Source organism: Centropristis striata, chromosome 9 (genome assembly GCF_030273125.1).
Source record: "Centropristis striata isolate RG_2023a ecotype Rhode Island chromosome 9, C.striata_1.0, whole genome shotgun sequence".
Classification (NCBI taxonomy): domain Eukaryota; kingdom Metazoa; phylum Chordata; class Actinopteri; order Perciformes; family Serranidae; genus Centropristis; species Centropristis striata.
The window spans coordinates 21,185,776-21,211,615 of record NC_081525.1 but is presented as its reverse complement, the minus strand read 5'-3'; the positions used below and the strand labels follow the sequence as shown (position 1 = coordinate 21,211,615).

At 39.9% G+C, this 25,840-nt stretch overlaps 1 protein-coding gene across 5 annotated transcripts in view; it reads left to right on the top strand.

The window, feature by feature from the left end:
- The window catches only part of LOC131977322 (discs large homolog 1-like protein), a 120,193-nt gene that overhangs the window by 45,888 nt on the left and 48,465 nt on the right, over positions 1-25,840 (top strand). For 4 of the 5 annotated variants that reach the window (XM_059340559.1, XM_059340558.1, XM_059340562.1 and 1 more), the window contains one exon: positions 24,922-24,975. In XM_059340559.1, the coding sequence (XP_059196542.1) occupies positions 24,922-24,975 (54 nt within the window). Of the gene's footprint in view, positions 1-810; positions 1,081-24,921; positions 24,976-25,840 lie in introns of those variants that run through there. The other variant, XM_059340561.1, reaches the window with a different exon arrangement.

The following is a 25,840-nucleotide window of genomic DNA, read 5'->3' as shown; positions in this document are numbered from 1 at the left end:
TCCCTCCTTTCATCCATCCAGCCACCCATCCCTCCCTTCTCTCTTCCTTCCATATTTAATGGGAGCACACACAGTGACAGAGGGGAGATTGACTGGTCATCTCCTTGGACTCGAGAGGAAGAGGGAGGGAGGGAGGAAGAGGTGGGGTGGAGGAAGACAGAGAGAAAGAGTGAACCCCCTTAAATAATCAATCCTCATATCCTGTCGTTTGCCTGGCCCACGCTCCCCCTCACTCTGTCTTCTCTCTGAAGAGAGGAAAGGAAGGAGTTGAAGAGAGGAGATTTTAGACGGCCAGAGATGTGGATGTTGAACATTTCTCCCGGATAGAGAGAAGATGGGATGATGGACAAATGGATGGACGACACAGAGAGATTAACAGATGGATCTACGAGTGGATGTACAAAGACCCCGACAGACCGACTGATGCTCCAACTCTAAGAGGACTGTTTACCTGCCCTGCACTTTCTACCTCCTCCTCCAACTCCTCCTCCAGCTCCTCCTCCTCCTCATCTCTCCATCTGCCAGCTGCTCTCTCACTCCTGAGGGAGCTGAAGAACAGAAAAGGGAAAATAAAAGGACAATAATGAGAGAAATTTGAGAAGAGAAGATGAAAATAGCAACATAATCCTCAGCAGAAACTGGTGACAGAAAATAAGGAGGTGCTGGACTTGTGTATTTGACAGCAACACCTTAAAGAGCTTGAGAGAAAGTGAAGTGACAGAGGAGAGAAATTAGAGATGAAGCAGTGGAGAAGCGCTACAACATGAACTCTTTCTTGTTTGTTTAAGAGAAGAGCAGACAGCAGAGACGATGAACTATATTTTCGGCAACAACACCCTGTACCCCCGCAGTGCGAGGGTGGGCGGGGCGTCCGGGGGTCAAGGGGCGGGGCTAGGAGTCAAACAGAAGCTCGGGCCAAAGCGGGGCTCCTCGGAGGAGCTGGCACCTCCCCACACCTCCTCCCCCTCCACCTCCTCTCCTGCCTCCTCCTCCCCCTCCACCTCCTCCTCTCGCTGGCAGCAGCTCCTTACGTTCTTCTCCAGGAGGAGTGCCTTCACAGACTGTATCACTGCTAGCCAGGTAACACACATGTCACACCCTCCTGTGTGTGTATGTGTGTGTGTGTGTTTTTTTATGCTTGAGGGTTGGTAGGGGATCAGGGTGGGAAGCATGTAACTCAACCTGGGTTTTTGTTTTGTGTGTGTGTGTGTGTGTGTGTGTGTGTGTACAAGAGCCTGGCCATTAAATTAGCAAACATTCTCTAGTTTCAGTTTCTTCGCCAAAAAAAGGAGGCAGTCAGGGCAAACAGGCAGGTTTTAAATTGAAGTTGAAGCAGCTCTCTGTTGGTGGTGGAGATTTTTGATAATGTTGTCATGGAAATGAGCCCTGGCGTAGTGTATGAGACCCAGAGAGCCGGTGTGTTGCCATGGCAAAGCCATCATTTAGCTGAGTAGTCCAGTGGCACTAGATGCTAAGTCTACATTGGAATCAAAATCATTACCATGGAAAGGGAAGGCTGTGTGGCTGACCTGAGGAGAGAGGAGTGACACACATTATTTATAGAAATTGTGACTTTATATCTCCTTTAATTAAGATGTTAAACAAATGTTTAACATACTTGAGCTGGATTTATGTTTTAAGGTGCACTGTATCTATAGAGCCCAAGCATGTATAGCAGACGTAGCTTAACCACAGCTCATGTACGTCTCCTCAAAAATAACTATGAATAAGTAAATACAGCTACGGCCTATATTCTTAGTTTTTTGTCACGTCACTGCTACAGAGCCCTGACAGGCAAAACAATGTTCCAACATGACAGCTAACACTGGGAACCCCATAGATCCATCGCATAAACCTGTCAAATTTTCAACCTTTACGACCAATAAGTGTTTAGATCACATCTCAAAAGAGAAACATATTATATGAATAAACTTCAAGTCTCAGGCAACTGTGACCCATATACAGCACACACTATGGTATTTCATTGATTAAAAAACAATGTTACATGTTGCTTTAATAATTAAAAAAAACATACTTTTCTGATTATCTACGGCTTCCATTTACATCAGGTACAACTAAAAAACATTGACGCATTCAGTTGAAAGTCACCAGTTAACAAGGTCACTCGTTAGATTGCAACACTTTGTTGATGTTTACATGGAGAATGCAGCCCTTTTACTGCTGCCAAGATGAGACCATATACTTTGCAGACAGTTATCTGCAGTTTGTTTTGGAGATGAAGGAAAAAAATCTTGTTTGTTTAAGCTAAAGTCAACTGATAAATTAATGTTCAACTCAACGTACGCTACGAAAATATGGCAGTAAAAACTTTTCTTGGTCAGATTGGCCTATTTCTACAAATGTTGTTTGGAGCATTAATAGTGAAGACAAAATGAAGGAAGTTGAAGAACGACCTAACAAGAACATTCCTCTGCTATTGATCGACTGGCTGTTATTGTTCTATAAACACACATGATGGAACAGCAGTGGGTTCATGCAGCAGTCAGACAAGGCAACATAGAAGTTAATTTGATATTTGATTCCGGTTATATAAGAACATGAGTAGCCCACTGTCTCTCTATGTGACATAGTAAATGAGGAAATGTGCACATGATTACTGTGGGTAATACAATTAAAGAACAATATGGCCTGATTATGAACGATGCATCCGTCCAGTGCTGCCTACAATGGGTTAAATACAGTGCTGAACTATAACTCACCGGGTCTGCCATTAAGCCCTTGCATCAAGTATAGAGTCAATCCAGCTAGCTTTCCATTACATCATTGACCTTTTACATGCTGATGTACAATTATGGCACAATTACAAATATGATGCTATAATAATAATACACCAGGTTTTATTTCAATGAATTTGACTCTAACTAGATGGTTAAATTAAGGTAGAATATTTAAACCAGGGATGTAGGATAGCATTTCTTTGTCAAACAAACAGGACACGTAGTGTTGACCGAACACGTAAACAAATGTCAGCTTGCATATATCTTTACTAATATCCAAAGCAAATCCAATAACCTATGAAGGACCCAGCAGGCCAGGCATGCTTCTTACTGTACTTGATAAAGCTCTTTCCATGAGGCCTCTCTGATGTTGACAGATGCTGCAGCCACTGTCTGCAGTAAACACTTTCAAGATGTGCAAGACACCTCTCGTTGCCGCTTGCATGATTACAGTAATGCATCAAAATATGCTCCGGCTGTTGAGATGCTTTAATCCAAAGGACCTTTTTGTCAGACATCATCACAATTGCTCAACTCTGTGCACAGAGACACATAAATCTCTTTCATGTAGGTTTGTTTAATGCCATCAACTTCATCTTTTTTTTCACTTTTTCGTGTGCTCTTAAAAATACGAAGCATCTGCACTTGGAAGAATATTTGGGTTCTTGATAATAATATTAGATTCTTATATTTAGGATGCTCTGCACTTCTGATGAGAAGCTGGCCTGAAATTTCAGCCCATTAGGAAACTGCTGCTGTGAGCTGTTTGGCCATTATTGAGAAACAACTATCTTTGAGTCCTGAATTACAAAAATCTCTGTCATAGATAGATAAATGCAGGGTAGTTATTCATTGTTAGACTTTTTGGTAGCCACAGATCTGTTAGTGAGAATATTTTCTTTACTTTTTAAAAGTAGGCACTTCTGGACCTTACACAACTCCACTTTTACATCCAAATGTTGCACATATTTTAAATGAATTTTCAGAAAGTTGTCAAAAGAAGTATGATAACTTGGATGCATTGAGATAAATAGTCGGTGGCACTGATTCTCCAGTTAGGTGCCATTAAGCCATTGCAGCAGAAGAGACGCATTAACTCAAGCAGCATTACAGTCTCCTTCTTGTTCTACACATATCTTAGGTTTTCAACCGCCATCATTTTGTCTCTTTAGTGGAGCGAATGCTTCAGTATATTTGCTAACCTTATATTCATCACACTGTGTTGCATTTCACTTTTATTGATGCAATTTTTCAGAATGATCATAAATACAAGTGGGTGGAAAAGCACTTATTGTCATATCCCCCTCTTTGTCTAAATGATAGAAAGCAAGACGATATATTTCCCACTGTTACCCAAACGAATACTTTTCGTACTGCAGATGACAAATGCATTAATGTCTCTGGATCCAAACCTGCTTTATTGGTCAGAACTTCTGAGTGGACAGGGCGCCACTCACAATGTTCAACCCTGCAGCACTTTTACAGTTGTCTGCAGATTTACAGCACAGCCCACTGGAAAAAAGTTAACCCACCCCCCTTGCAGTAATCATATTGGCCAGTGTTTTCCCAAGGTGTTGCCATTTTCCTGTCTAAGGCACTTACTGCATGACTGATAGGCCATTAAACCACACACACACACACACACACACACACACACACACACACTCTCTCTCTCTCTCTCTCTCTCTCTCTCTCTCTCTCTCACACACACACACACACACACACAGCTGTTGGCCCTGACCCTTGATGCAGTTTTTTCTTAAACCGTTTGATGGAAGTGGTTTGGATCTGCTGATTTGGTTAATCAAAAATATGCCATTGCGCATTTTAAACTGTGTGCATGAAAGTGTTCACAGTCGTGGCCAAATTAAATTTTGATGGTAGAACTAAACACAAGGGGAGTGCGCATTGTTCACCTGCGCACACACACACACACACACACACAAACATCCATTACTCTATTACTCTTTAATCACATTATTCGGGCCCTCTGACAAAAGCCATATAGAGTAAAACGATGTGACATTTAGAGGTCTGGAACATGTTAGAGTCCAGGCGTACTACTTTATCTCACCGGGAAGCACTTTATTGCGAAAGCTCTTCCTTGCTGACCATAATAGTTTTGATGCCTTGTGCTATTAGCCCACTTGTCAATGATGATGTCACTGTTGACTTCAGGTTGTTTTTTTTCGATAGTGACATTGTTAAGTTCTCCTGGTTATCCCCCGTTATAGCCCAGTATAATACCAAAAGGGTTTTATTTTTCTCCCATCTCTCTGCTGAGCAAAATGCAGAATTGATGTTGCCTTGGAGCAGCTTAGCAAAGTTTCATAACTTATTTATATGTTTTACACCTCATATTATATTTTCACCAGAGTTTATCTCTCTCAGTCATCACAGATAAAGGAGACCTATCTCTTTTCCATTGTTTTTGTTGTGGACACATACAGTGGCCTTCTCTCCCCCTAGCCCCCTCCCTGTCTCTGTATAATTGATGAGTGGTACAGCAGAGGTATGAAAGTCATCCTTGCTCTTCAGAAAGCGCTCTAAAAGCCTTAAAGAGGTGTTTAGTGGTCACAGGAAATGGGGGTAGAGAGGTATGGACAGAGGTGGAGAGATGGAGGGATAGATTGAGAGAAGGAGAGAATGAGACACTGAATGAGAGAATTAGTGATTGATTAGGACTTTGAGAGAAATCAGATACCTTATTCGCCCAAAGTGGACAATGTGAATATATCATGTACGTAACCTGCTTGGAAACTGACGTATCCATCAACATTAAGAACAGCAGACATATTGTTTCATTTTTTTTTCATCAGGTTCGTTATGACATCAGAGGCAGTAAGTAAGACTGGTATTACTACTTTGGTTTTACCATTTCACTATTGTGTGAAGTTTGTTTGACGTTCTAGGTCAGAAGGGTTACAGAAGAAGTGCCATAAGATATTAAGTAAAGTATATGGGAAATTTTGGATTGAGTCTGTAAAGTTCAGTACAGGTTTGCGTCATTTCTTAAGAAAAATAACGCAAGAAAGACTTTGTATATCTTACCAAATCTCACCAAAACTGAACAATATCATTAGGTTTGGAAACCAAAAGTACTTGTTTAGGTTAGGAAAAATGGACAGGGTTAGGGTTATAAAAAACTGCTTCCATACATAACGTCTAACAGGACACAAACTGGACACAAACACCAGTCTTTTGGCCTCCTGGGTGAAAGCTGGGGTTTGTTTGACTCATCAACCTCCCCTTCGCCGGCCGTATAGGGAACTACGTAGCTTTTATGCTACGCCACCAGCCAACAATCTACTGAATTTGATTGCATTACTTTTTGTAGGAAATCATACAAGCTATTCATAAGAACAACCTGATCAGATCACACTTTGGTATTATCTATGGATGAGGGGGAAAATCCAGTTCAGATGTCTCGCTATTCCAGCTTGAAAGATTATGGCAGAAAAGTCAATCACTATAAATGTAAAACCCAATTCCAAATTGTGATTGCCTATAACAGTTTTGTAAGACTGGGCTGTACGTTCCTTATGGCTAAACCTATTGAATTGTGAAACTTAACAGAGTGTTTAGGTAGCTTCTTGAGTTTGGGGAGGATGGCAGAGCAACCACAGACGGATACCATATGACTGGCACCCCCTGACTAAAAGCTGGCGTATGGAAGCATTTTGTCTGCTATGAAGTTGAAGAGAAGAGTGACCTGGAGAAGAGCCACGATGTGTGCAAGTTGTGTCTAACAACAAACATGGCAATATTTCACATTCATTGCTGAAATAAATGATCATATAAGTAAATCAGTCTGTTTATTTTAGTATTTTCACAAGTAAAACAACCATTTTTGCTAGAATGAAATATTGAAATGACATTTATTTACAGTATATTGGATAATTTTCAAATAGATAACGTGTCAGGAGCCACGTCATTAACACTCTCGACCCATACTGCGAAGTGTGTGTGTTCAGTGGAGTTCAACCTACTCGCCCCAGCCTCCTGTAGAGAGTGGCTCATTATCCTCCTGCTGCCCAAGGAAACTTTCCACTCTCCCTGTGCCTCATGGGATACCACAGTGCATGTGTAGGTTTCTCTCACATTTCTCTCTGTCGTCTTTTCTGGTGCAACAGGCAGTTAAGGTCACATATAGGTGCATTTGTCCCGAGTCGGATACTGCGCCCACATATACCTGAACGCTATGAACCTTAATCACAGCTTCTCCCACATCATTTTTAATAGATCATCTGTTACTGAGTGGGCAGTATGTAACAGACCAAAGTAATAGTTCTATTTTTGCCAGGCTTCACACTATAACTTCAAATTTTCCCCTCCTGCAGTTGTCTTTGTACACTTAGAAACTCTATATGATCACTGCATAAAATTGAGCAATGCTTCAATGCAGGAATGAGGCAAAGGGAGGCCCTTACATTTAATTTACAAAGAGAACCAATATAGAAAGGTCTGATATTCATTCACGACAGAACCGGACATAACTTGTACTTATTACTGTTCTCCCGAGTCTGCATTGAACTGACATTATGTGGCTTAAAGCCACTGGTGGAATGTAAGTACATTTTAGGAAACTTTATACTTCTCCTCTACTACATTGTGAGGCAAATATGGTACTTTTTTTATTCCACTACATTCACCTGACAGCTTTAGTTACTTCTCAGGTTGAGATTTAACATGAAAATCATGATAAATTTGAAGCGAGACTGTTCCTCACCTACCTCCCTCAGCCTCATAACAGTATATTAAGTAGTTGACCCCTCCCTTGAGAAAATGAAAATGCTGCTTACATAAATGCATCAATAATAATAATCCAATAATATATTTGCAATATAAATAACAAACTGAGTGGGGACATTCTGCATGATGAGTACATTTATTTTTGATTGTAGATTTTGATGCTGATACGTTTGTCCTTTCACTTAAGTAAGTTATGAATACAGGACTTTAACTTGTAGTTGAGTCATTTTACATTGAGGCCCAAGTACTTAACTAAATTAACTTAACTTCACTTAGAGATCTAAATACTTTTTCCACCACTGCTTAAAGGATAAAATTTGGGCTGAATTTAGAAAAAAACAAACAAATTATTCACAAAATTTGCTGTAATGAATCGCTTTTTTCCTGTCTTAAGACTGTAGCTTTTAATAAAGGATATAACAGGGGACTTTCCATAGGACCATAGACCCTGATTTTTTATTCTTCAGTTGAGGCATGCCAGTTTTTCCTCACCAAAATTTTGCCTAACTCTAGAGCATTATTTAGACCCCGTCCTGACGAGATTTGGTTGGTACCAGTGGATTCCTTAGCAGTATACTTGAAAGTCAGGCGGCTTCAGCTTTGGACTTTTATTTTGTGATATATATATTGTGTGTATATATATATATATATATATATATATATATATATATATATACATTATACACGGTTACGTGTATATTCTTGTTTTCAGACACAATCCTCTGATGTAGTTTCATTTTCATTGTGATATGTTTGGAAGAGATTGATTAATAGTTTAGAGAAAATATACACTTAATCTGTCAATAATAAATCACATTGTCAAAATCATTTCATGGAAAGAGATAAAAAAAAATACTTTATTCCAACTTCATGTGCAACACTTTTTATATTTTCTTTTTAAACATATTAAATATTACACATTTATCGCAATTAGCACATTTACTGTAAAATTTGATGTATAAGTCATACTTTTTCCCCTTTTTTTCCCCATGCAAATTGTTTACAACCTGGACCACCATCGGCCATGTTACCAATGAGCTCCTTCGCTGATGCTCGCCAACACTGCAGGCGGCATCAGTTGTTGTCATGGTGATGCTGCTATGCTGATCACCAAGCAAAGCGTGGCATGTGAATGTGTGTGTGTGTGTGTGTGTGTGTGTGTGTGTGTGTGTGTGTGTGTGTGAGAGAGAGTGAGAGTTAAGGAGACAGAAGAAGTGCAGATGAGTGTGTGTAAACTTAAAATCTTAATCTCACTCTCACTCTCTCGCTCTCTCTCTCTCTCTCTCTCTCTCTCTCTCTCTCTCTCTCTCTCTCTCTCTCTCTCTCACGCACACACACACACACACACACAAACACATTGCATTGTTGCAGTGAGTAGTGCATTAGATTTGTGGTGCTTGAGAGTGTGTGAGGTGTTGCATCACCTTCTGTGTGTGGGATGAAGCTTGCATATCAGCTCTCTCCCACACACACACACACACGCACACACACACACACACACACACACACACACACACACACACACACACACACACACACACACACACACATACACTCTATCTCCACCAGTCTCCTACCTCCAGCCTGTTCTCTGTCTCTGCTGATATAATCAACAACACAGATTAGCTGACCACGAGCAATCACTTAATATGACCACTAACTAATGAGGCTGAACACAACATAATGACAGCTCCATCTGTCCTGCTGTAATTAGCACGGAATGGTTTGACACGACTGAAGTCTTGACCTGATTACTGCTGCTGCCACATAAAAACTTCATAACTAGATAGAAATGATGATAAGAATCAAAAGCATGCACATAGTGCTGCTTTCAAGAGTTTTATGTTCCAGCAGCATTGTGTGATATTAGATGCCAGAGTGATATTAGTACTTTTGTCATGTCATTTAGTCAGTCACACATGAATGTGTTGCAGTCAGTGACAGGCTTATTACTGTGTACGACACAAATTTGAATTGGAGAAGTCAGTTGTGACACAGAGAACAAGACAACAGCAAACGTTGTGCCATGTAAGTGATGCTGTCCCCCTTGACCTGTAATTGTTGTGCCTCCTTCTAGGCCGGTAAGTGTGTTTCTTGATTAAAATTAAAGTTTAATGCAATGTAATTCTCTAGCATCCTGTAACGCTAATGAACGTTGGCACCGCGAGTCGAGTGGTTCAAGGAGAAGGAAACCTTCCTGCCACTCAAAAGGCTTATCTAGACCAACCACCATGTGATGGAAAACAAAGTTTGAGTTTGGGCTGCATGATTTCCAAAGAAACTGTATTTTTCCCTCATATATCAATTTGGATATGATTCATGATGTTTTGCATGGATCTCTACCAAACAAAGATTTACTTAATTTTGTCAATTACAATTATTATAAAAATATGCCTCATGCTATTTAGGTATTGCACTAGCCCATATGTGTGGGTGTTTTTCGATAACATTATCTATATTATATAATTGTGCAGCCCTAGCTGTGGTCACTGGAGTCTTGACTTAAAAAAGACATTGCTGTGGAGCAGAACTCAATAATGATGTAAAAGTTAAAAACAATATCGCTTGTAACTTGACAGTTTCGACCTGTGGTGGAATGGATTCCCTTGTTTAACTAAAATGCCAAAAATAGCTGGATCCACATTCTTAAATGTGCTGATTTGATCTTTACCAACCTAATATCTTGTTTGGAAAAGGCAAGCTATTCGAATATGTTGTCTCAAGGGACTCACAGTTTTTTTTATCAGATATCTGCATATGAATGGATTTTGGTATTGTTAACATAGTTTGTAGGATCCAAATATCATTGACAAATCATGGTTGAGTGGGCTTTGCTGAATGACTTCTATACGTCCAGAAAGTCGGATTTTTATGTTCCTGATGGAGACTTGGCTCCTTGCTGGTGATGCTAACCAGATACTTGTGGATACTCCACAGTCTCGACTCAGAGCTTTTGCAGTGGCTTCTCCAAAATTGTGGAACAATTTACCTCTCCATATCAGAGCGTGTCACAGTGGAAAATTGTTAAATCCCTACTAAAAAACAATCTCTTTGAGCTCACTTTTAATGGTAGAGTTGTACTATTTTATTGTAGCTATTTATTGTGACTGTATTTTTATTTTATTCCATCTGTTTCTATCTTGTTTCTATTGTTCAACTTTATTTTGCTTTGTGCTTGTCACTCTGTGTATTTAGGCTTTTTTGTACAGCACTTTGATCAATCATTGGTTGTTTTAAATGTGCTATAGCAGCTATAATATTAATGAATGACGATCAGGGCAGGAAAGGTGATTGATGGGTCGAACAAACGTTTGACTTTCACCGAGGAGAATGGGGTTCTTGTGTCAATGTGATTTAAACATAACAGATCTTCCGTGCCTCACGGTATGTCACTTCTGGTAGTCACGTCACTTTCGTGAATACTTCAATTCCAGCATTTACGTAGATTTATTGACTGTTTAAGCAGTCTTTTATAATGCCTAACCAGGCTTTTTTTTTACAACTACGAACTGTACATGTATGTACAGTCACTGTCACTGTATAATGTCATGTCTTCTAATTTTAGAACGCTCCGCTCTGTACTGCAAACTGCTAAACGCTCATATGAGTCGTTTTGACAAACGCTCATGAATCATTTTGGGTGGTATTAGGCGTGTTTCCACTGAGTACTTTTTGGAAATCCGCTGAGGGTTTTGGCTACGCCCACTAGTTAGTTCCCCTTGGCCTTTGTTCCAATGCAGGTACTTTTGTAGCGGCTAACCTCTAAGCGGAGTTCTAATGTGACAACAGACCGACTTTGTCGCTATATTTAGCGACTATTCAGACCCCTCTTGCAACTCTTTTTCAAAAAAGCGACTAGCGACAAATCTCGCAACTTTTTCTGGTGTTATTGGAGACTTTTGAAGACTCGTTCCTTCTCTGCCTCGGGTAGAGTGGAGCATTCTAAAATTAGCACACACGACATATACATATGTGTACAGTTTGTGGTTGCAAAAAAAAAAAAACCCTACCCGAGGCAGGTACTTTCTGAACCGCTACCTAACTGGTGAAGTTGGGCAGAACTTGGGCTGATCCTCTCTCCTCAGCCACAACCATAGTGGCTCACTAGAGGGAATAGTACCTAATGGAAACGTGCCTATAGGGATTAGGTTGGAGATCTTGTTGTCCAAATGCAATTTGAGATTTCATCAGCTATTGCCTGACGATAATTTTTCTGCATTCATATCTGTTCATAGAGATTATCTGAAATGTCACCTTGGCCTAAAACACCTAAAAAGTCCATTCTCACTTTTCAAGTTGTTAGATTGTAAGCATTGACCAGCACATGTTATTCTTGGCACTGACGTCTGGATCAAGGAACCCCTGAAATAATAGTCATTTACCCCAAAGTTTAAATCACCGTCAGACTGATAGCTGAGGCATTTATCACCACATTTTGTTGATTTTTATCAAAATGATTAATCGAAAAAGTAATCAGCTGGTTAACAAAACAGAAAATAAAATTGTTAGTTGGAGCCCATGCATCATTATCATCACTGTCATTTCTCAATTCTGTTTGTACCTGTGATGTGAGCTTGTGGACAACCTATTGTTTTATTGTAATACATTATGGAAGTGGAGGATGAACTACAGAGCAACCTCTTTGTAATTAGCTCCTACAGTATTGGAACTTGGTCTTTACAGTCAGTTTTTGTCGTGTTACAGTGGTGGTTGCAGCTCCTTGATCTCTGCCAGCGATAGACAGAGGGCGGCATCTCGAGACATCGAAAACAGAGTTAGTAATTAAGTCGTGGAGGCAGAGATCTCGAAGCTGGCAGACACTGTAGACACCTAGATAGAGAGAGAAAGAGACAGAGACACTGAGGCCATATCCTTAACAGAGAATACCATTACAGAGAAGACATTACTGCACTCTGATTCTCTGGCTTGCAGTTGGAGAGAGGCACAGCCAGTCTAGCCAAGAGTACAAGCTAGGGTTTCACCAGAAAAAGCGAGAGACAGAGGGTGACACAGATGGACGAGAAAAGAGAGAGTATTGTAGTCTGAACCACACTGTGAATGAACCACTCAGTTACTGTTGAACCCAGTGTTCTGACCCGAGGAAGTGATCTTTCCCAACAACTGAGATCAATTCCTGACCAGTGTGAGAGGATGTGGATCATCTGAGGTCTGCTCTAGAGCGTGGAGAGGACTCCCCCTGTTGACCCCACTACTAACTCTCTGATCACATTACAGCATAGAATAGCTGCTTACAATGTTTGAGATAATTAGAGATGGTATTGGATTGCAGTTCATTGACTATTTAAGCAAACAGAAATTGATTCTTCAGATAAATCTGCATGGATCTAATCACTTTCATACATTTTCTTGGGCTGAATTGGGTACATATTGGGAGAGAACTGTAATATATATGTTGTAACTCAAAAGGACATTCTTATAAGAGTCTTTTCAGAAAAGAGCCTTCAGATAAAGTTTTTGAAAAATAATTGAAAAGCATACGCTAAAGAAGGAAACATTTGCAAGGTAAAATAATTAATTAGGAATTTTACCTGATAGAGCACCAACTTGTTACTAAAGTGAGTGCAGTGATCGACAGTGTGCGGGACTCTCTCTTTTTTCATATAACAGGCAGTAAAAACACTCATTGTTTGCCCACACAGACAGCAACCACTTCACCCCACAGATTCTTTTATTCTGCTCTTTTATTGAAGTTGAAAAGACTTGTGTAATAAGTGGGAATGAGAATTAGGCTGTCCACACGATAGGCATATATCCTACTACTTTATGACTAAGTCTTGTATGCAGTTTGTGAGACAGTATTCTTGGGTCTCCATGAAGCCTTGGGCCCTTGTGTAGATGGATGTTGTTGCTTAGTTATTCCCTGAATGCAAGAAACAAGAGCATCACATACCTGATTGTTTTATTGGCCTGCATGGACAATAGTAGGGATTATCTTTTTCTTTATCAAGGCAGACAACGTATTGCTTCATTAAAAGGAAACCTGTGGAGTTTTTGACCGCAGGTTATTTTCTAAATAGATATCTCGTTGTTTTCTCATACAGGTTTCAAACTGTTAAAAAAATCAGCTTTGTAACTGTTTTATGTAAAAGGAATGCATCGAATATGTGCGTTAGACTAAGGGGATATAACTGTTTGTATTTATTTAATAAAGAAAACTCCACAGGGTACCTTTAGGTTTTTTTAATAAATAAATTACCAGCAGCCCTACACAGCATTTAGTTTCTTTAAGTCCCTTGTTTTGAACGAAAATGACTCTTAAGGAGCAGTGACACACATTTTCTGTGTCTCATGGCTCTCAAACCCTCATACGAAACAGTAGTTGGCAGACATTTCTAGCAACCAAGCGAGACAAACTGGGTATTCGTGGTGAAGTTATTGAGAATCCACTGGATTTTGATTTGTCAGGTGGCCAGAAGAGTGGCTCCAATGGGATGCTCATGTTGCTCTGTCTCTGCTGGATGCTTAAGTAGGCAGCACATTAGCCATAACAGCTTGATACACTGATGGTACATCACCGCTGTTGTTTTTTTTGTGTTTCAGAAATAGTTTTCTCATCACATTACAACATCCGACATTTGAGTATTTCCACTTTATGTAACTTTATACTTTTACTCCACTACATATAGCTGACAGCTTTAGTTACTTTTCAGGTCGAGATTTAACATAAAAACATGATACATTTGACTTTTTTTTTCATTAAACCTCATAACAATATATCTGCTTACATAAAGGCATCAATAATAATAATAATCCAATAATATATGTTGAATTTAAATAACAATCTGAGTGGGTCCATTATGCATAATGAGTACTTTTGCTTTTGATACTTTAAGTGCATTTCCATGCTGATACTTTTGTACTTTTACTTAAATAAGTTTTGAATGCAAGACTTTTACTTGTAGTGGAGTAATTTCACAGCGTGGTATTAGTACTTTTGCTTAAGTAAGGGAACTGAATACTTTTTCCACCACTGGTAATATTGCTGGCTTCCACACTATAACCTCCCAACCTCATCCCAAAAACAAATCCCTGTTCTAATCAAGACAGAAGCTGTAAATTAATACTGATTTATTCTGCCATGTTGTGTGTGGCTGCTGGTGTGATATATGATAATGACGATCTCAGGCTGTAACCTCACATGTCTGATCAGCCACCGATCCATGGAGACCAGAGCTCTGCTGTGCTGAGATGCAGTATTTTCAGATTTTTTTTTATTTCAAAGGATGCCAGTGTGTTTGCTGTCAGTTTGCAATTATTCTGTGTCCATTTTTGTCTGAACTTGTTATGTTCAGTTAGTAACCAGTTCATATTAATATTCATAGACAAAAACACTATACAATACTTGCTTGAGATGTTTGATTATCATTCTTAAGGATTGGACTTAATAATAACACTGTCACAATATTTGCAGTAATATCTAGTTTCCTTCTAACATAAGTGTACCTAAACTGGCATCATGATGAAGTGGACATTTGCAAAATATTAGCCAGAAATTAGTCAAGTCCTTTGTCATCAGTGTAAAATAAGCAGAATGATACACAACACAACAGCAGCTTCCAAATTTAGTTTTTCTCCTGTAGTGCTTAATTTGGTGGCTTGTATTTAAGATCCATGTAGATGGAAACCATCTTCCTCTGTGTGCATGTATTTCCACCATTCTTTAAAAAAAAATCTCTTCTCTGAGTCTGTGAAGCATGGATGTGAGATGCAGTGCTGCAGTATCTTTGTGCAATATCATACATACTGTCAATCAGTGCTGATAATATCAGACAGCTGAAACAAATAACTCAGTAATGACGAGGGAACAATGCTGTAGAATGGCATCATCATATTTGTGTGTGCCTCCCATCAGCGCTCTATTTGTCTGTGGAGTCTGAGGCCCCCTGCTGGTGACATTCAGTATCACAATTTTGGGTAGAATTAAAAAAAAAAAAAAAGATTTCTGATTGAATGTTTAATGCTAGTCTTTCTAGCAAATCACTAGATCCCCTAGCCAAGATGCTGTTTCCTGCTACATGTCTGCTTTCCCTACTGGACTATTGATTCTCATTAATTCTGCTTGGCATAGTCACAGATCAGCTTTTCAGAGAAATGCGAAGGAGTTTAAAGTTAAGGAGTAATGATAATTCCCTTGGAGGAATAGCAAAGCGATGGGAAGTGGTCAGAGTATTTAAGGCCTGGTAGGTAACAGGCTTTCTGTCTTGATATCTTTTGCTATTAAACAAAGAACCCTAAGCAACAGCATGGGACCAATGGCGTTTTGTGGTCAGGCTGACCCATAACGAGTAATGTGTGAGCGTATTCACTCGACTAATCAATATCCATTACACTAATTAGAAATGGTTTCATGCTCAATAAATAAATGAGGATATTTTTCCTGTATTTTATGTTTCATCATCAGGTCAGTCCAACCCAGAACCTAAAATGACGATTGAATTAAGTAGTAAAAAAATTAAGTCGTTTTTACAGAGTTGATTATCACGCTTGAAAGACTCATTTCTTGTGTTTCTGAGTAATTCTGTGTCAAAAGGGAGCAGGAGAAGAAAGTGATGCTTGATGGTGTGAGCACACTGACTCAGAACAATATTAATGTATCAAATGTGATGTTCAGCTGGAATATTTGCAGGTTCAACTCTTCTACTAAACAAAAATTCAAACCCTTAACCCATTCTAAACCCCCCATCCCCTATCTTTGTTTAATCTCTTGTCTTCAACCATTCCTCGCCACAACCCACCCTTTCCTACCCCGCCCTGCAGCACTATATTAGTGTGGGCTTCATCTAGCACTGTGATGCTAACAGCCTATTCTCCTTGCTCATCCTCTCCTGACTGAGCGGTTAGCCTGCAGCGCTAGCAGCACTTTACACAGGGAACACACACATAGCCACTCGCACACTGGGCGGCTATAACAGCCTTTCTCTCAGCCACACTCACCCTCTTTTCATCTATTTATCCTCTCCATGGGCACTGCCTAGTAATGTCCCCTGTCTGTCTGTCTGTCTGTCTGTCTGTCTTCCTGCCTGTCTGTCTGTCTGTCTGTCTGTCTGTCTGCCTGTCTGTCTGTCTGTCTGTCTGTCTGTCTCTCTCGCTCTCTTAGCAGGTTGGTTTGAGGCGAGTTGTGGCATATATTTGCTGACATTATAGAAGCTTGGACTCATAGGGAATAACTGTGTATAGCTTTGTGTACAAACCAATGGCAGTTCCTGTTCTTTCTTAAATACCAGCTGAAAAAAGCCAGAAGCTATCATTAACTAAATACTAAAGATATATAGTGACCATTCAGCAGTTCTCATGATATAAAGGATTTAAATGGTTTTAAGAATAATGTCACAAATCAATTAATTTCTTGTGCCAGTACAAGGATTTTTCATTAAGCCAAAGTAAGTAAATGTTTCACTGGGTAAATGATAAATGGGCTACACTTTTATAGCATTTTCTACTAAAGAAGGAAAAAGTGCTTCACAATGCATTTCACACACACACACACACACACACACACACACACTACAACTGCCAATCAAAAGGCTTGTCTGGCTTTTGGAAGCATTTTAGGCTTCAGTGATTTGTTTGAGGACACTTCTGTCGATCAAACCACCAATCCTACAATTAGAGGATAACCCGCTCTCCCAACACATTCTCTCTACCTCATTAAATATCGAAGCATGGTAAGTGGCCCTACGCTTTCATGTGTGCTGCTAAACCCCTGTACCATTAGTTTTGGCATGTCAGACACGGCATGTCAGTTTCCACGCTTTACATGCATAGTGGCTTTTCAAAATAAACTTCTGTGTTCCAAGGAAAGGTACAATCAGACACCAAAACTACTTCAGGTTCAGAAAAAGATAACAGTTTGGGTTAAAATAACTACTTCCATACTTGGACATTGTTACATTGGTGATGTAGAACACAACATATAATATATATAATATATAGTATCGTATCTATAAACTGAAGTTAATTTAGAGAATAAGTTAAAATAACAACATTAACCCTTGGTTTTACATGGGACAGGAACACCGATCTCCTGGGTCAAGTCTGGGGTTTGTTTGAATCATTCACCACTCGGACCACATGCACTTAATAGACTGCCGTGCACTTTATAATTTGTTATACTACCTATTGCTCTGAGTGTCTATTATGAAATAGATGGCGTTAATTGAAAGCTTAAAGATGCTAAAGCATGCCTTTTGCATCCATATCTGACTCTAAGCCTCGGTATTTGGCTCTCCTGCTTGTCACTCTCAAGAGTAAGACAACAAAATCAAATCAAACTGCAACATCACATAAAATGAACAATTTTATCATTTAAATCAGAACATCATCACTAGATAAAATGTGGTTGTTTCTGAAAAAGTATTGATTTTCTATAGTAACTAGTACCGTACAAAAGACGAGAGACATTTGCAGTGACATCTGTTAGGTCACTGCTGACTGCACTGTAGCTTTGCTCCTGAATAGACTTGACTAGACTGACTTTGTGTTTTAAATCATCACGGGACCTAAGCTACCTGGGATCTTGGACTGTGTGTGAATGAGTTGTGAGTTGTTAGAGACTGCAGATTGAAATGCCTCATCCATCTCAACAAAGATTAAACTTGGAGACACATGGACAAGCAGAGAGATGCTTTCTCACAAAGAAGTAGGTCAACGCATAGAGACACAAACACACAGCAGGCGTTTTATACACTATATTCCAGTTGACCCGGCCTGCCTTACGATGCTTTAAAAGAACAAGACAAAGGTTGATGGAAGGGACTGCCTTCGACCAATCACAGCTCTCTGTTCATTGCAAACACACACACACACACACACGCAAACACACACACACTGACTAAGCTCTGAGCAATGTATCACTGTCCCTGGTTGCCTATCGATTAGTCATGCCTGGCTGCTGTCATGTGCAGGAGTCCAGGGAAGCCCCTAATTGGCCAGTCCAGGAAAGAGAGAGCGAGAGAGGGGGAGAGCTGGAGAGAGAGAGAGGGACAGACACTGAGAGAGGGAGGCGGCATAGAAAGATGAGAGAGGCTGAGACAGAGAATTGGCATAGAGATGTGGCCTAATATCAAATCATGATAACACTAAAGGAAGACTAGAGGACAAAGAGGAAAACTGAACTCTTTATTCTAAATGGAAAGAATGAACACAAATCTGGAAACCAAAATAAATCAATCTAAGTAGGTCTAGGGATCTAAGCTGAGTAAACTGCTTAATTGTTACTACTTTTTCTGTTGGAATATATGAATCGAACTGCATTGTCTAAAGAGCGACCAACACTTTTGATACAAATCCGGCGTGCGCTACAACAAAGATGGATAATATGAGTTACTCTGAGTGACTGACCATCGAAGTGGAGCGTAATCATGGAACGAGAGAAACAAATCTTCCATTGGACCGCATGAAAGAGAGACGTCCTGAGAGAAAAGCTGGGCTAAAAGGGGACTCATCTTGTGAAGAAGGTCCTTCCTCTGCTTCTTGGGAGCGCACCTTTTATTTTACTGCTGACCCTGTAACCCTGAGGAGTGGTAAGAGGGTCAATGTGGTCTTAGGGGAGAAAGCTGAGAAGAGGAGTGTTAAATATCGCGCGAAAGGAGGATGGTTTGCTTTTCAGGACTGGCTGATGCCCTAATCTATAAGGGAAAAGAAATGGAAACAATGGCTTCAAAGAAGTATTTTAATTTCCCTAATGTCCAGTGAACTTAACACACTGAGACACCTGGATATACAGCAGAAAGAGGAAAGAGGAACAGCAGGAATAACAAGTTTACTCTGGACACGGAGGAGGATTAGTTGTTCTGGAGAGGCATAACCTACATTATTCTGACAAGTGATTCTGAGGAGCGACTCCCTTTTGTCATCTCTGTAAAGGAGACAATGTGGTGAGAGTGACACAAAAAGATAAGGAAGATCTCTTTGTGACTTTTATTTTTATATATCTCTGTAGCTATGACCACTTATTTCCACAACCATGAGTTCTGTTGTAGTCCCAAGAAGCACAGCAGTGGCTCCACTAAGAGCAAATCTGGCAAAGGGAAAGGCAAGTCAGGAAAGAGTCACTCCCACTCAAAGCATAACCAGAATTTACTTCAAATACAGACGCCAAATCACCAGCTGCAGCCTTCACCGCTGCACTCACCAAATCAGCATCCCCATTCGCCGAAACATAGCTGCCATTCACCAAAACTTCTGCTTCCTTCTCCCTCTCCCAGCTACTACCATATAGCACCGCCATCTCCGAGTCACCAGCTAGCCCCGCCATCACCAACTTACCAGCTGGCTCCGCAATCACCAAATCGCCTACTGCACTCGCCAAGCCACCACCAGCTACATCTATCACCGAGTCATCATCAGTTGCAGCAACATTCTCAAATCCAGCAACACTACCATCCACCGGCCTCGCCAAGTCACCTTCTTTCCTCACAATCGACCCATCAAATCTACCACCAACAACATCAGCCGATGCAGTTCCATTCACCAAGTCACCACTCCTTGTACCAACACCAACACCACCACCACCATCACTGCCCTCCTGCTCTTCCTCACGCCTCCCAGTCGCTGTCCATCCACCCTTTTCACTCGCCACAGCTCCCCCTGTGTTCAGGGCTGGATGGATTCGGGTGGAACACACTGCCGACTAACCTGGCCACTAGGGGCTCCAGAGGGAAGTTTCCCAACCTGAGGGACAGCATGAAGAAGAGTCCCACAAAGAGCAGAGCCAAGGGCAAGGCTGGAAGCAGGCCGTGGCCCAATGACACGTATATCTGGACCACACACTCAATGGAAACACCCCCACACATGCCGCACATACACAACTTTCCACACATACAGGCCCATGTGCAGGTAGGTTTGATGTGTGGATAATAGATGGATGAGTAAAGTACATAGTGACAATTCTATACCAATTATTTCCAATCCACCCCAGATACTAAAGGAGATTCCATGTAGTTACAGAATTCATTTTTGCTGATTTAAGTCATGTGATCCGACTAAAACTTTAAAGATGCGGTAAACCCCTGAAAACTTGTAGCGCAAAAAAGGTGTTTTTCAAGTTTTGGTCACACACCTTTGTCAGGCATTAGAAACCTTAGTGTGGCGATCAGTTGAGGTTCAGTAATATTGCTTAAATTCCTTGTTTGAGTGTTTTTGTTTGCCAAACTTTATCTTAATTTGCTTTACTCAACAATGGAGTTATAAAAGGGAAATTACTGCACTTGACAAAAAACACAAATTCCAAAAGAAGTGGAAAGAATAACACCCTATCCAGAAACACTGTTTTGCAGCCAAATTGATCGCATATTCCATTAATGTTCAAATTACTTACTGGAATCAATACTTGTCAAGATATATTACACTTTAAAGGAAAAGAGCAATGTCTCCATCAAAAACACAATATCACCATGTGATGAGACGTAACCGAACCCTAAGTGCACTTATTACTTTTATTGCTATTACTTATTTGTCAAACTGCTCCTCTAAGTGAAGCACAGACAGTCTGAAGTGCCTTGGTGCTGTTCTTTGAACACAAACCAGCACTATGAGTTGTCTGTAGAATTGCACTATATATTCATAGTGTTTACAGGCTTTGACTCACTTTGTCTTTGAGGTTTTCTAAAAGTAATTCAGAAATATAGAAACAGACAAAGCCTATATTGGGTAAATTATAGGCTTATTTGTTTTAAATAAGCACATAATAACAGGATAGGATGTGTGTACTGTATGAACTGTACTATAGTGAGCTCAAGAAAATAATCCGGCATGCCAGCTGCCTGTTATTAGCTGTTATTTGGGGAGTTATTGTGCTGTACATCTGCTCTGGGAAAGTATTCAGAGATAGCAGGTAGTGATAGTCTGATTAGCGTAATTAGCATAGCCGTTCTGATTCGATTAGAGTCGTGCTCCATCTGATTAGCTTATTAGTCAAATGGAGTTTCATTGCACATTAGAGGAGCAGAGTGGTGTGCATTAGTCTTCGCCTGTGGACACAGGCTTCTCCGTATGAATGAAAAAGTTTCACCAAGTAGGTCAGATGTTTGAAGTCTTTAATTAAGTGTAAACACACTTGTAATTCTCCTCAGTTTGCCTGTTTGTATGTTCTTGCATGTTCATTACTCTGTACATGGCATAACGTGCTACAGTACACACTGATTGATTATTGAACCACCTGCTGTGCATCATTTAGGTATTTTGGGAATCTTGATTTCTGTTGATCCAATCACAATTGATCAGCTAATTGCTAATTTAATTATACTGATGATGCAGCAGAAGTGAACCCATTACACTCACAAACATACACCTACTCAAACGTTTCTTAACAACCATCCTTTAAAGCACGAGAAATCTGATGAGAGCACTTGTCTGCCTCGTTGCCTGATGAGACAAACCAGAAGCAGTCTGGATCTCTTTCTAAGCCGTGCTGTGCTGGACTGAACCAGGCCATAATGCCACGGTAACACATCTGGTGCAACAGCAATTATATAACAACTAACTATCACTTGCATAGAGCAGCAAAAGCACTGTCTGGATATGGATGTCCTGTGTGTGTCAGTGTTTGTGTGCGAGTGCTTGTTTGTTTATATTTGCACATTTGTTCTTTTGGCCTTTTCATGTAACACAACCTCGTCCACACACACTCATATTGATGTTACATAAGAGTGCAGTCTGAAATGGCGTGTCAATGGAATCACCAGCTGACAGACCGACTGGATTTGTCTCTCTGTGAATGACACAAAACATCGACAAAGACACACACACACACACACACACAGAAGTGGTGGGCTTTGTACAGTAATGTTGTTAGAAGGGGGACAGAGTCATGTAAAGTTTAGGTGAGGCAGGGACAGACCAAGGAACTTTAGACGTGTAGTTGTTTGGTTAATGTCAGCAGGGAGGTTACATTAGCATCAGCTGAGGTGTCTTTACAGTTAAATGAAGCATTTTCATCCAGAATGTGGGTCTTTAGTCAATATGTTTAAAACAATCCCCATCCTTCACTGTTTCGATAGTTTGAACCAAAAATGGTAGAAAACCTTTAGTTATTCTACAACAGCAGTCAAAAGTTTAATTGGCTAAATATGAGGTCACAGAATGATGGACTGACTTGTTATCTTTGTAAACATACCTTTCTGAATGTGGCTTTTTGTGGTGATTTTTTAAATCTAATTTTGAAATTTTTCTTTAATATTTATCACAATTTTAAAAAAAACAACTGCCACACTCAAGTGAACACTAAAATGTTAAGAGTGATAGTGCTACTTGAAGTAATGTGCAATACAATACTTGTATATGTACTTGGGTAGATTTTAAAATGTTTGAAAAACCACTGTTGGATTCTAATTGAGTATTGTATAGTAAAGTATCAGTATCATTTTCTGATACAATGCACTTCTACTGCACTACATTTTAGTGGGAAATATTCTACTTTTGACTTCACTGCATTTCATTTAAAGCTGTAGTTATTTTGCAGAGTGATATTTTTCATACAAACACACATCAATTACACATATTTTCTAAAATATGATTAATTAAACTGTAATAACAGCATCCTTATACATCTGTACAATTTATTATATAAAAATACTATATATAATAATACATCTCTCACTGGGACAAGTCTATTGTTATTTGGGTGTGTTTACTTTATTTATTTTGAGTAAATTTTGTTGGTAATACTTGGTGTACTTATCTTTTATCTGCAGAAGATTTTGAATGCAAGATTTACAAGATGAGCTTGTAATATTGTGATGTGTTATGGAGACAGGTGGTACAGACCACATAATATTTGTGATAATAATTGCCAATTGTATGGCGTTTAAATGGTCACACCCTTTACCCACCACTTGTAACTCTCTTTTTGTCCCATTCATTTACATCAACACACACACACACACACACACACACACACACACACACACACAGCTGCATCTGTCAGCATAGCCCTTACTGTCTCCTCAGCTTCACTTCCTCCTTCTTTTATTCTACGTAAATCTCCCTCTACTTCCGCTCTCTATTTCATATTATTTTACTCATGTCTGTCATTTTTGGGAGGTTTGTGTTCATCTGTCTACACCCTCTGCTCCTCATTGATGTTGTTTAGCAAGCAGATTTGACTCCTCCCACCATACACACTGTATAATCCCTCTGATCCCCCATCCCTGTCTCTCTTTCTGTTCCCGTGTGGGATCAAGCATCATGTCAGCCTGACTGACAGACAGTTTGACATGTGGTGGAGAGAGAGAGAGGGACATGGAGTGACATAGTATATGTGTGTGTGTGTGTGTGTATGTGTGTGTGTGTGTGTGTGTGTGTGTGTGTGTGTGTGAGAGAGAGAGAGAGAGAGAGAGAGAGAGAGAAGATAAAGGAGTGGATAAAGGGGGGTGAGGGAAGTAGAGATTAGTGTAGAGGGATAGATGCTATTGCTGCTCTGTTGCACATTGATGCCATGAAGTGAAGTCTGGGTGCACTGTCCATTTGGTTGGCTAGCTTGTTTGATGTTTGGTTAGCTGGTTTGTTTGTGAACTTTTTTTTGGCTGCAGGACAAGAGCTGGAACTTTAGTTTATCTTACACGGACTGGCTCACTCATTGCTGGTTTGTTGGAGAGGACTAAAGCTGCAAACGCTGGACTGGCGAGCACTAAATACTCGCTGGGGAGAAAGTGAGAAGAGACAAGGGAAAAAGTGGAGACAGGTGGCAAAAAAAGGGCGGAATGATAAGATGGAGAATGCACCGTGTGGCTATTTATTAGCTTGTGCGGGGTTTGTCATTTGCTGTGCTTGCGTAGGAAGCAAAAGCAAAGATAATGTCAATCATCTGCTGCTGCTTTCACCCTGATCCACCGAGGCCTGGACTTTAGAAGGAGGCCAGGGAAGGAGTGGAGACTAAGCTGAGAGAAGAAGAAGGGGGAGGGAGAGAAGCAAATAAAAAAGAAGACAATATTGTTAATGTTTTGCATTTGGATCTGGGATGTCGATTTAAACGAAGGTGACATGCAGAATACAGAGTAGAAGAATACAAGATCATACAGGCTATTAGAGGACAATCTAAAATGTAAATGCACAGGCTTTGTGGTGCAGTACTGAGTCACTGCAGTACTTTATGGTTCAGTAACAGAGCTTTAAAACAGTCTGTTACGTTACAGTGTGTATCGCAGTGTAGTACATTAGTATTGTCCGATATAAGGGCTGTGCAGTATGTCATGCGGTGTATGCTGTCGCTCCGTGGTGGTAATCTGTAGCAGATGTACTCAGCATGCTCTATCAAAACATGAGACGAGTAAGTCATCATCACAGATCTCTTTGTATGTGTTTTTGCAAGTTTTTATATTGACCATCACTTGCAAACTATGTGTCCATGGTTTTGTGATAATATCCTTCAAATTGAAAGTGTTTTTAATCATTTTACTGTTGTCTTTTGCAGGCCAACCCCCCTCCAGTGGTGGTCAACACCGACAGTGTCGACACCCCCCCATACGTGAGTACTGGTTCAAATATATTGTCATTGAAATTAAACCGCCCTACTGTGTACTATGACACTTTAATGTCTCAGTGGCCAATTCTGGATTACATATCATTTTAGTCTTTAAGTCTTTGAAGAGTTTCATGAGCAAAAACAAGTTTGTGTTTGGAGTGTAGGTGGTTGGAGCTCGTCTCATGTTCATAGTGTAGGTGAATATGAAGATTATACCTTAAAATATTGGGGTTTCTTTATGTAGCAACTTTGAATCGTGTATACTTTATGACACTAAATGGCTTTTTAAGGTTGACCTTTTCTATTTTTATGGTGGTCACAGTGCTAATGCCTCTAGTGCAGGAATTTATTTGTGGTTCATTAATTTGTTTTACCGTACCTTCAGGAGAAGATATATACTGGGAATAGTTCTGCCAAATCACAGAAATTATTTGTTTTTTTAACATAACTGAATCAATTTGTGCCCCCACCTGAAATGTTAAATTTCCTTTAGTGGAATAGTTTTTCTTTTGACATATAGTATTTATCATATTTTATAAGAGAAAACAGTAGTTCCAAGTGCCCAAAGAGAAGATGTAGTATGATAAGAAAATGATTGTATCTCAGAAGCTACATGAAGAACAATAAATTATAAATGGCAAATACTTGAGTATTTGCTATTTATGAACACAAATATATGCATATAGCGTAGTAAAAAAAAATCATTAATAGGGATAACATATGAAGGTTTTTTTTCGCCTCTTGTTTTTTTTTTAGAAAAGTGGTAGTGTTTAGATGCTTGCCAAAGTTTGTCCATACCTACTTTCAAGACTTCGGAACAAATGTATCAGTTTTCTTTATAATATTAGATATAGTCTTTTGGCACAAA